General features: G+C 53.5%; 1 protein-coding gene across 1 annotated transcript; it reads left to right on the top strand.

Annotated features, from left to right (window-relative positions):
• The first annotated feature begins 358 nt into the window (after nucleotides 1-358).
• Nucleotides 359-9,602, top strand: LOC140741548 (keratin, type I cytoskeletal 19-like). Its single transcript, XM_073071851.1, has 8 exons — nucleotides 359-829; nucleotides 2,136-2,218; nucleotides 3,671-3,827; nucleotides 3,933-4,094; nucleotides 4,910-5,035; nucleotides 5,652-5,866; nucleotides 7,324-7,391; nucleotides 9,406-9,602. Exons 1-8 carry the CDS (start codon nucleotides 371-373, stop codon nucleotides 9,498-9,500), a joined length of 1,365 nt encoding a protein of 454 aa, XP_072927952.1. The 5' UTR covers nucleotides 359-370; the 3' UTR covers nucleotides 9,501-9,602.
• The last annotated feature ends 982 nt before the right edge of the window (nucleotides 9,603-10,584 follow it).

Below are 10,584 nucleotides of genomic sequence, written 5' to 3' on the forward strand. Positions count from 1 at the left end.
ATTCCTCCTTCGTTCACCGCCGCCCCCACCTCCACCCCTCCACCCCCTCTCCACACCCTGCTCCTGGAGCTTTCGGGAATATGGTTGAACGAAAATTAAACTTGCACTTGAACAGTTAAACTTGAAGAAACTTTTCTCTCTCTCTCAGCTGCAGAAAGAATCAGACCTGCACCGCGGGCGTGGGAGGCGGTGGGGTCGTGTGTTTCGGACTCTGGGTGTGTCCGCCGTAACTCGGGACCCTCCAAAGAGCCCCAGGCTCCACGCCCAGCACATTGTTTTCTCTGGGCGGTGGCAGTCTCGGGATGAGGATATAAAGAAGAGAGGAGCAGGTGTCCGCACACCATTGCCTTCGTGCAGGCTGAGGAACAAGATGCAATCCAGCTTCACCAGCAGCACCACGCGTCAGACCCTGGGGTCCCGGAGCTTGACCGGGACCCCCTCACGCATGCGTGGAAGCAGTATGTCCGGCTTCGGCCAGGGCAGCATGTCCAGCAGTCGAGTCTCCAGCTACGGCATGGGCTCGTCCCTGGGCGCCGGCCTGGGAATGAGCTCCGGCCTGATGACCGCATCCGGCGGCGGGTTCAGCGGCGGGTTCGGCGGCGCAGGAGGCTTCAGCATGTCCTCCTCCTCCTCCTCCGCCGTGACCAACGAGAAAGAGACCATGCAGTCGCTGAACGACCGGCTGGCGGCGTACCTGGAGAAGGTGCGCTCCCTGGAGAAGTCCAACGCCGAACTGGAGCTTCAGATCCGGGAGTTTTACCAACAGGCCGGTCCCGCCAACCGCGACTACAGCGAGTACTGGGCCACCATCAACAACCTCCGCGAAAAGGTAAGAGCCCGGGAATAAACAGCTGACACCTCCTCCCCAGGGGGTGTGTGTGTGTGTCTGTGTGTGTGGGAGGGGAAGATGGTCAGGGTGGGAGGATGATGGCCATTTCTACATCACGGGTAGAAAGAGCCCATTCGGCCGACTGAGTGTGTTTCGCCATTACAGTCTGGCTAATCTATTGCCCCTTCCAAATGCACCTTTGCAAAGTTACAGAGGCCATTGAACCCTCCGGGAGATGTCTTTGCACGGCGGGTGCCCCCCCCCCCCCAACAATTATCAATACCGTTCAGAGAGTGTCTGCCTGGTGTCAGTGGTCACATCACCAGGAGTTGTGATCCGCACCGGCTGCTCATAGGACCGTCCACCACCTGTCCCCATGGCTTCCCGTGAGCACGGTCAGTGTTGGTGGGGTGGGTAGAGGGGAAGGCGGGTTAGGAACCCTGCCCAAGGGTGACCCACGGGCGAGCGGAGGGAAGAGGCTCCTCGCCGCCCATGAGATCCTCCCGTTCGTGGGTACCCAACCTGACCGCCGCCGCCTCAGCCGTCCGCCTCGTCTCCGTCCTAAGTGGCCGTCCCTTTGTTGTGAGGCTGTGCCCTCTGCAGAGGGGAGAAGGTTACGTGCGAGGGAAGGCTGGTGGAGAATGGGGGAAGGCCGGGGCAGGGGTTAAAGATTGACTCTGTTTCTCACTCGGCCATCTAGACGCGCCATTTGCGGATTTGACCAACACCAGGGTGTCGGGGGTGGGGCGGGAGGCTGTCGGCAAGTAACACCGCGCTTCCGGCGACCACGCAGCGTGTCCTCAGTTTCCGTCTGCGGGTCGTGCGAGGGGGAGAGCGGGAGGACCCGCAAAAAGCCCACGGGGCAAAGAGGATCGAATGCGAAAGGAGGACGGGCGGAGTGCGGGAGAGAGAGGGAGGGAAGGTGGAGAGGGCGCAGGGAAGGGCAGGATGGAGGAGAGAGGGGCTGGTGGAGAGGTCAGAGGGAACGGACGGTGGAGGAGAGAGCGGCTGGTGGAGAGGGCAGAGGGAAGGGCTGTCGTGTGTAGAGGGTGGAGGGAAGGGCAGGGTGGAGAAAAGAGGAGGGCGGAGGGGCAGGTGGAAAGGGCGCGGGTAACGGCAGGGTGGAGGAGTGAGGGGTTGGTGGAGGAAGACGTAGCCCTGAGGTAGGTGGGGGCTGGGAGGAGAGAGGTTGGAATTGAGGGTCAGGGTTTAACCTTGGACACCGAAAGCGAGCGGGACAGTGCGCCTGTGTTTTCCCACGCACCCTTGCTCCACCCAGTCCATGTTCACCGCCTGTCTCCCACAGATCAACGAATTGATCCTCACCAACTCCGGAATCATGCTCCAGGTGGACAACTCCAAACTGGCGGCGGAAGACTTCAAGACCAAGTTAGTACCGAGCCGGCCGATGCGAGTATTGAGGTCCAACTGACCGGGTCGGCCTCCTCCGCCCCTCCCTCTTCTACTGGAGGGCGGACAATGGGCCGAATTAGTCCTCCAGGTCGTCGTCTGCTTCTCGGGAAGTTTTACGGCGACTGGCAGACAAGCAGGAGGTCCATTACCGCCACCTACTGGGCTGGAGCATGGGGCAAAAAACTAGAAATGGACACACCGTATTCTTCCCCCCCCCCCCAGCCCCGCTAAAAAAAAACCCTCAAATCTGCAGAGTGTGTTGTGTGGCTAAAAATGACATAGACTATTGTTAACATATAGGGTTGACTGTATCTCCCTCCACAGATGATGCTTGTGTTTTTTTTTGGTTCCAGAATTTAACATCTTCCTTGCTTTTCTAACATAGTATGCAGCGAATTCTGGAGTTCGGCCTGTAATGAGTTAACAGGAGTTAATCTCCTCTCAAACCTCCGACTTGGTTTCTAACCCTGTCCCCGATTGGATCCAATAGTCACCGTCCAGTCTTCTGGGGCAAATGTTCGTTCTTCATCCAAGTGCAGGGGTGGAGAACCAGATAGTAAATGAGGGTTCATCTCCCATCTAATAGGACCTTCCTCTGTTCTTAAACCGTACCCTCTGGTCCTAGATTCCCACACTACACGAAACATCCTCTCTACATCCACTCGGCGTCCTCTGGTCCGAGACTCCCCCACTGCAGGAAACATCCTCTCCACATCCACTCCATCTGTGTCCTCTGGACCTAGATTACCCCACTATAGGAAACACCCTCTCCACATCCACTCTACTTGTGTCCTCCGATCCTAGACTCCCCCACTATAGGAAACACCCTCTCCACATCCACTCTACTTCTGTCCTCTGGTCCTAGACTCCCCCACTATAGGAAACATCCACTCCATATCCACTCTATCTGTGCCCTCTGGTCCTAGACTTCCCCACTATAGGAAACATCTTCTCCGCATCCACTCTATCTGTGCCCTCTGGTCCTAGAATCCCCCACTATAGGAAACACCCTCTCCACATCCACTCTACTTGTGTCCTCTGGTCCTAGACTTCCCCACTATAGGAAACATCCTCTCCACATCCACTCTATCTGTGCCCTCTGGTCCTAGACTCCCCCACTATAGGAAACACCCTCTCCACATCCACTCTATCTGTGCCCTCTGGTCCTAGACTCCCCCACTATAGGAAACATCCTCTCCACCTCCACTCTATCTGTGCCCTCTGGTCCTAGACTTCCCCACTATAGGAAACATCCTTTCCACATTCTTTCACCGTTCGTTGTGTCTCAATGAGGTCAGCCCTCATTCTTCTGAATTCCAGCGAGTACAGGTTCAGATATCTTGTACACTTTGGGGGCATGAAATGCCTTACGACTTCAGCCCTGGCCACCGATGACCAGAATCTCCTGCTCTCTCCCCATCTCGATAGGTTTGAAACTGAGTTGACCATCAGGATGTCCGTTGAGAACGATATCAACGGTCTGCGCATGATGTTGGACAACCTGAACCTCGAGAGGAGTCAGCTGGAGACAGATATCGAGAACCTGAAAGAGGAGCTCATTTACATCAGGAAAAACCATGAAGATGTAAGCTATGGGCGTCACCGCCCGAACATTGTGAGTTGTCTCTGTTCCGTGTCACTGCTGGGAGTCGGAGGCTGACATCGCTGAGTTTTTTTTCCCTTCCTGCAGGAACTCAGGAGCCTGAGGTCTCAGATGTCTGGGAACGTCTCTGTCGATGTCAAAGATGAAGACTCCGCGGACTTGCTCAAGATTCTGGCAGACATTCGGGCGAAACATGAAGCCATGGTCAACAAGCACAAGGCAGAGACCGACGAATGGTACAAACAGGAGGTAAGTGGATACTTATTCCGAGATAACGTGCAGAACAGGTCCCGCCGGCCCCATCGAGACTCACGGCCGAGCGACCCACCTGTTCCCGAGTCCAGGTGACCACCGTGTTCAGAAACAGGCCATTCGGCCCATGGCGTGTCTGCTCCCTCAATTCACCATTGCCGGTCCCATTTTCCTCTCCGCAGGCCTGTCTTCGGGATACGGAAGGGAACCGGAGAAGTCAGAGATCTTGGGCAGGACAAGCAGCCGCCTTAGAGCCACCATTAGAATTGAACTCCCCAGTCTGACCTCCCCCGGCCCCCCGCCCCACCCCACATGATGTAATAGCGCCTTCTCCACCGTCACGGTGTCCTTCCATCCCGATCTCTGAACCGTCACTGGATAAGTTGACGATATTTATAAACTTGCTTAGCAACAACTTGACCCTCTGCATGGTGGCAGTTTTGATCAGCGCTGGCTCAGCCATTGGTGAACTGAGCCCCTCTCTTCTCGCCACTAGAATCGGGTAAGGTCCGGGGTTCCGGGGGACGGTGAGGCATGAGGCCGGCCGCTATCCTCACCTGGTTTAGTCTGCCTAAACCGAATCTCTGGGGTGTGGGTGGTGTAGGAATCAACTGGGTATCATGAACGGGGTGTGCCATAGGGTATAAATACTTCCTTCGGGCCCGGCTCCCCCATAGGGGCATAGGCAGCTCACCACAGTCCTCTGCCTTCGCCCAGACTTCCCAGTGCGCATCCCATTTCTTTTCTTCCTCGCCCGGGGATGAGGTCTTTGGAGCCTTTTTCTGGAGCTTCTGAACTTTGAACTGTTTCAGATTGCGAGCAAGCAACAAGAGATGACCGTCAACGCGGGTGCCATCGACGGGGAGAAATCCAAGCTCACTGAGCTGAGGCGCAGCTGTCAGGGGCTGGAAACCGAGCTGAGCACACTGCAGAGTATTGTGAGTGACCCGTCGGGCTGGGCTGACCGTGGTGGGGTGGGGTGTTAGGGGAGGGGCCACCCGGCTACTGATTGATTGATTATTCCCATAGGGTAACGTGTAGTCCCTGAGTCCGACTCTGTCTTCGCACGGACCCTGGTGAACAAACCACTTCCCCCCTCCCCCCCCCCCCCCTACCAGTGGGTAGGCTGATGCCGGTGATGTGTTGGGCAGTTGTGACGACTTGCTGTGGGACCACGGAGCATTTCCTGCACCAGGCCGTTTTGAGTCTGGTGGCCCTGGCGAAACCTCCTCCCCGATGGGAGTGGGACAGACAGACCGTGAGCACGGTGGGTGGGATCCATCATGGTGTTACTGGCCACTTTTTCCAGACCCTTTCTGTATATGGATGGCGTGTAGGCTGGGCCCGGTGCAGTGTCGGGTAATTTTGACGACCCATGACAGATCCAATTGTGGAGTCTTCCTGTGCGCTTCCCGGCCACTTCCGTACCCAGCGGTGAGGCAGCGTGTTAGGCTGCGCTCTGCCGCGCGTCTGTCGAAGGACGGCAGCTGGGGAGAGCGCGGCCCGGTCAGTGGAAAACCCCAACCCCCCTCACCGTCCGCTCCTTGCCCGCAGATCGCCTCTCTGGAGAGGAACCTGGACGAGGTTGATATGCGCTTCGGCGGAGAGAGGGACAAGCTGCAGATGACCATCAACGGGCTGGAAGCGGAGCTGGGGGGGATCCGCGCCAAACTCGTGACGATGAGCGGGGAGTACCAGCAGCTCCTGAACATAAAGAGCAGGCTGGAGGCGGAAATTGAGACCTATCGCCGGCTGCTGGGCGGCTTCGGGTAAGCAATTGGCCAGACGACACTCGAACCTGAATACAACCCAGTCATAGAACGTAGAACAGTACAGGCCCTTCGGCCCACAAAGTCCTGCCGAGATTCTAACCCTCTGTAAGATCAGTCCAAACCTTCCCTCCTACATAGCCTCCGTTTTCCTATCATCCCTGTGCCTATCTTCAAGTAAAGTCACGTCACTTTTGATTGTCTTTTGACCATAACTGCTGGTACAGTACACAGTAAAAACGAGACGACGATTTCCAGGACCATGGTGCAACATGAAACAATGCAAAAACCAGACTGAACTATGTAAAAACAACACAGGGGAAACTAAACTGGACTATAGACCTACCCAGGACTGCATAAAGTGCACAAAACAGTGCAGGCATGACAATAAATAATAAACAAGACACCAGGCACTGTAGAGGGCAGTAAGATGGTGTCAGTCCAGGCTCTGGGTATTGGGGTGTCTTTGAGATTCTTCAGTGCCCTAAATGTATATGCCTCTCCCTCTAGCGTTGTAGGGTGCTCCAAACGCCTACCACTCTGTCAAAAAGAAACCCTACCTCTGACAACCCTCCCATACTTTCCTCCCCTTAAAAGTGTGACCCCTCATGTTACCACTTCTGCCCTGAGTAGATACTCCGTTGTTGATAGGGAACTGAAATAATCCAATCGAATAGATGAAAAGCTGTACGTCACAAAGACTGATTTAAAAATGTACAATATACAAAAGAGGGCGAACAGTGCAAATGTTTAGAAAAGGTAAATTAATACCGAGAACATGAGTTGCTGAGACCTTCAAAATGAGTCCTGTAAGTTGTGGAAGGTTTGCAGTTCAGAGTTGGGGCGAGTGAATTATTCACACCGCTTCAGGAGCCTGAGGGTTGAGAGGTAATACCTGTTCCTGAACCTGGTGGTGTGGGTCCTGAGGCTCATGTACCTCCTTCCTAATGGTTGAGAGGTGATAACTGTTCCTGAACTTGGTGGTGTGGGTCCTGAGTGTCCTGTTCCTCCTTCTGATGGTTGAGGGGTAATAACTGTTCCTGAAGCTGGTGGTGTGGGTCCTGAGGCTCCCGTACCTCCTTCCTGATGGTTGAGGGGTAATAACTGTTTCTGAAGCTGGTGGTGTGGGTCCTGAGGCTCCCGTACCTCCTTCCTGATGGTTGAGGGGTAATAACTGTTCCTGAAGCTGGTGGTGTGGGCCCTGACTGTCCTGTATCTCCTGCCTGATGGCAGCAATGGGAAGAGAGCATGGTGCAGGTGGTGGGGTTCCCTGATATTGGATGCTACTGTCTTCCTTGTAGATATGCTCAATGGTGGGGTGGGCTTTGCCTGGGATGCGATGTGAGTTGTGTGCTAAGGTTCTGCGGCAGGCAAAGTTTCACTGGAAGTTGCCACCTCCTCCCACCCTCAGCCGTTCCAGTTGTGCAAGGTCACACTCTGTCCCCTTTGTTTTTCAGGAGCCAGTCTTCTAGCCAGGCGTCAAGCTCATCAACTGTTACGAAGACGGAGATCAAGGAGGAAAGAAGTGAGTAGGCCGTTTTATCATGGCTGCGCGATGCAGTCGGGCTGAGAAGGTTTGGTAAAGCGCTCAAAATGCTGGAGGAGCTCAGCAGGTCAGGCAGCGTCCGTGGTGAGGAATAAACAGCCGTTGTTTCAGGTTCCCCTCCGTCATCGGATGTCCGAATGGACAATGAACCCTTGTGCGCTACCTCGGCATTTTTCTCCCCGCTTACACTAATTTAATTTTATTGATATATTTCATATTGTAATTGTTGGTCTGTGGTATACTGCTTGTTCACCTGCTGCAGAACAAGAGACTTCACGGCAATATCTTCACCAGAGATATTCAACCTGATTCTGAATCTGGGCTGAAGCCCAACATCGGGACTCGCTGGGTCCCTCCAGAATTCCGTCTGCTTTGCTGAGGATGGAGTGTCATCTAAGGCCCAGGAGCTGCCAGTCGGCACTGAACCCAACGTAGGAATGCCTTGTGGACCCCCGCTCCAGAATTTTAAAACCATAGGAACATTGAAAACCCACAGCACAATACAGGCCCTCCAGCCCACAAAGCTGTGCCAAACATGTTCTTACCTCAGGAATTACCGAGGGTTACCCATAGCCCTCTATTTTTCTGAGCTCCATGTACCTATCCAGGAGTCTCTTGAAAGACCCTATCGTATCCGCCTCCACCACAGTTGCCGGCAGCCCATTCCACGCACTCACCACTCTCTGCATAAAAAACGTACCCCTGATATCTCCACTGTACGTACCCCCCAGCACCTTAAAACTGTGCACTCACGTGTTAGCCATTTCGCCCTGGGAAAAAACCTCTGACTATCCACACGATCAATGCCTCTCATCATCCTGTACACCTCTATCAGGTCACCTCTCATCCTCCGTCAGTCCGAGGAGAAAAGGCCGAGTTCACTCAACCTATTCTCATAAGGCATGCTCCCCAATCCAGGCAACATCCTTGTGAATCTCCTCTGCACCCTTTCTATGGCTTCCACATCCTTCCTGTAGTGAGGCGACCAGAACTGAGCACAGTACTCCGAGTCGGGTCTGACTAGGGTCCTACATAGCTGTGACGTTCCCAAGGGGTTTACTCCGGAAGCCTTCCCCATGAGTGGGTGTAGCCACAAGGCAGCAGGAGTTTGAGATCAGAGTTTTCCTTCTAGTTGAGCTGACAACCACGGGTTCTGTGCCCCGTCGGCCCAGAGCGACTGGTTTTAATGGCGCCAGTGACCCGGTTTTGCCCCTTCTCCTGTCAGTAGAAGCAGTTCCACTGGGGCCAGTAGCGGGACTTTGTTATCAAAGGCTATTTGAGACGCACACCGTTGCTAGCAATTAATAGGAAGTGGGAACTTGTCCCCATTACCACCCCCAGCTTTAACAAGCTTAAGTGTGTCCTTCTACACACATCACTGGAAGGTTGGTGTCAAATCAGTGCTGAACATTCTGGACTGGATCTCAGAATACTCCGGACCATGGACACTTTGGACAGGGAATGAGGGGCTGGAACGTTCGGCATCCCTGAGCTCATGGGGTGACCGGTCCCACTTGAGAAGTGTTGGGTGGAACAGGCCGTCTTTCATAGGGGATTAGTCGGACCGTATTCCACATCTGGGACCAGAGGACACAGATAGAGTGGATGTGGAGAGGATGTTTCCTATAGTGGGGGAGTCTAGGACCAGAGGACACAGATAGAGTGGGTGTAGAGAGGATGTTTCCTGTAGTGGGGGAGTCTCGGACCAGAGGACACAGCCTCAGAATACAAGAACGTATCTTTGGAATAGGGAAGAGGAGAAATTTCTTCAGCCGGAGGGTGGTGAGTCTGTGGAATTCTTTGCAACAGAGAACTGCAGCTGCTGAGTCATTTGGTGCATTTAAGGTCATAAATCATGATGGAATGGCAGATCAGACTCGATGGGCCGGAAGGCCCAGATCTGCTCCTATGTCTTATGGTCTTGTGACTGCTGATTGGTGACTGTATCATTCGACCGTCCAATGAAATCTCTGACTAACTATTTTCATTTCAGAGCCCGTTGTTTCGACCAAGACCAAGACGATCACCGTCGTGGAGAAGATTGTGGATGGGCAGGTGGTGTCTACTCATATGGAGGAGCAGAGCTAATCAAGAGAGGGCCTTGGGAATCAGCGGGGAGACCTTCGTGCACGATTTAACACAAGATATACAGTGATTTTTTTCTGCTTTCTGTATCTCTGAGAGGTGAATAAAGGCTTTGGGAACCGGCCACCATGAGGAGTCTCTCCTGTACTCCAACACTGTTTTCAAACGACCACTGACCCCGTCTCTCGGCTGAATCCTTGTGAGGTTATATAGTCATTGAACACGGCAGCAGTCCCTTCAGCCCATCTAGTTCCTCCCAGAGTATTAATCTGCCCAGTTCCATCGACCTGCACCAGCCCTCCATATCCCTCCCATCCACGCACCCATCCAAACTCCTCTTAACCGTTACAATCGAACCTTCATCCGCCACTTGAGCCGCGCAGCTCCTTCCACACTCTCACCACCCCGCCTCTGGAGTGAAAAAGATCCCCTCACCCGCCCCCCCCATGTTCCCCTGAGAAAACCACCTTTCACCTTTCACCTTTCAAAATCCCACCTCAATCTCCTCCACTCCAGGGAATAAATCCTCACCTATTCAACCTGCAACTCAGATCTTCAAGTCCCCGCAACATCCTTGTCAATTTTCTCTGCACTCTCTCAATCTTACTGATATCTTTCCTGTAGGTCGGAGACCATTAATGCACCCAGGACTCCAGATTAGGCCTCGCCAATGCCTGAGTCAACTTGACATCCCATCTCCTGTCCTCCATAATTTGATTTATGAAGGCCAATGTGCCAAATGCTTTAAGGTTCAAGTTTCTTTTCGTATCATTTACTGTGTCAAGGTGGACAAAATAATTGTTACTCTGGATCTGAAGCAGAACAGGGAACAACACTATAAATATAAATGCATACGAAAGCTTCTATACACAGATTGATTGTATACATAGAACATAGAACACAGAATAGTACAGCACAGTACAGGCCCTTCGGCCCACAATGTTGTGCCGACCCTCAAACCCTGCCTCCCATATAGACCCCACTCACCTTAAATTCCTCCATATACCTGTCTAGTAGTCTCTTAAATTTCACTAGTGTATCTGCCTCCACCACTGACTCAGGCAGTGCATTCCACGCACCAACCACT

Source organism: Hemitrygon akajei, chromosome 18, assembly GCF_048418815.1.
Source record: "Hemitrygon akajei chromosome 18, sHemAka1.3, whole genome shotgun sequence".
NCBI lineage: Eukaryota > Metazoa > Chordata > Chondrichthyes > Myliobatiformes > Dasyatidae > Hemitrygon > Hemitrygon akajei.

Bases quoted from the DNA above. Each gene is read 5' to 3' on its own strand.
- LOC140741548 (XM_073071851.1), top strand. From the start codon at position 371: ATGCAATCCAGCTTCACCAGCAGCACCACGCGTCAGACCCTGGGGTCC. The intron at 2,219-3,670 runs GTTAGTACCGAG...CCATCTCGATAG, and splicing joins GCGGAAGACTTCAAGACCAA to GTTTGAAACTGAGTTGACCA. The intron at 4,095-4,909 runs GTAAGTGGATAC...GAACTGTTTCAG, and splicing joins ACGAATGGTACAAACAGGAG to ATTGCGAGCAAGCAACAAGA.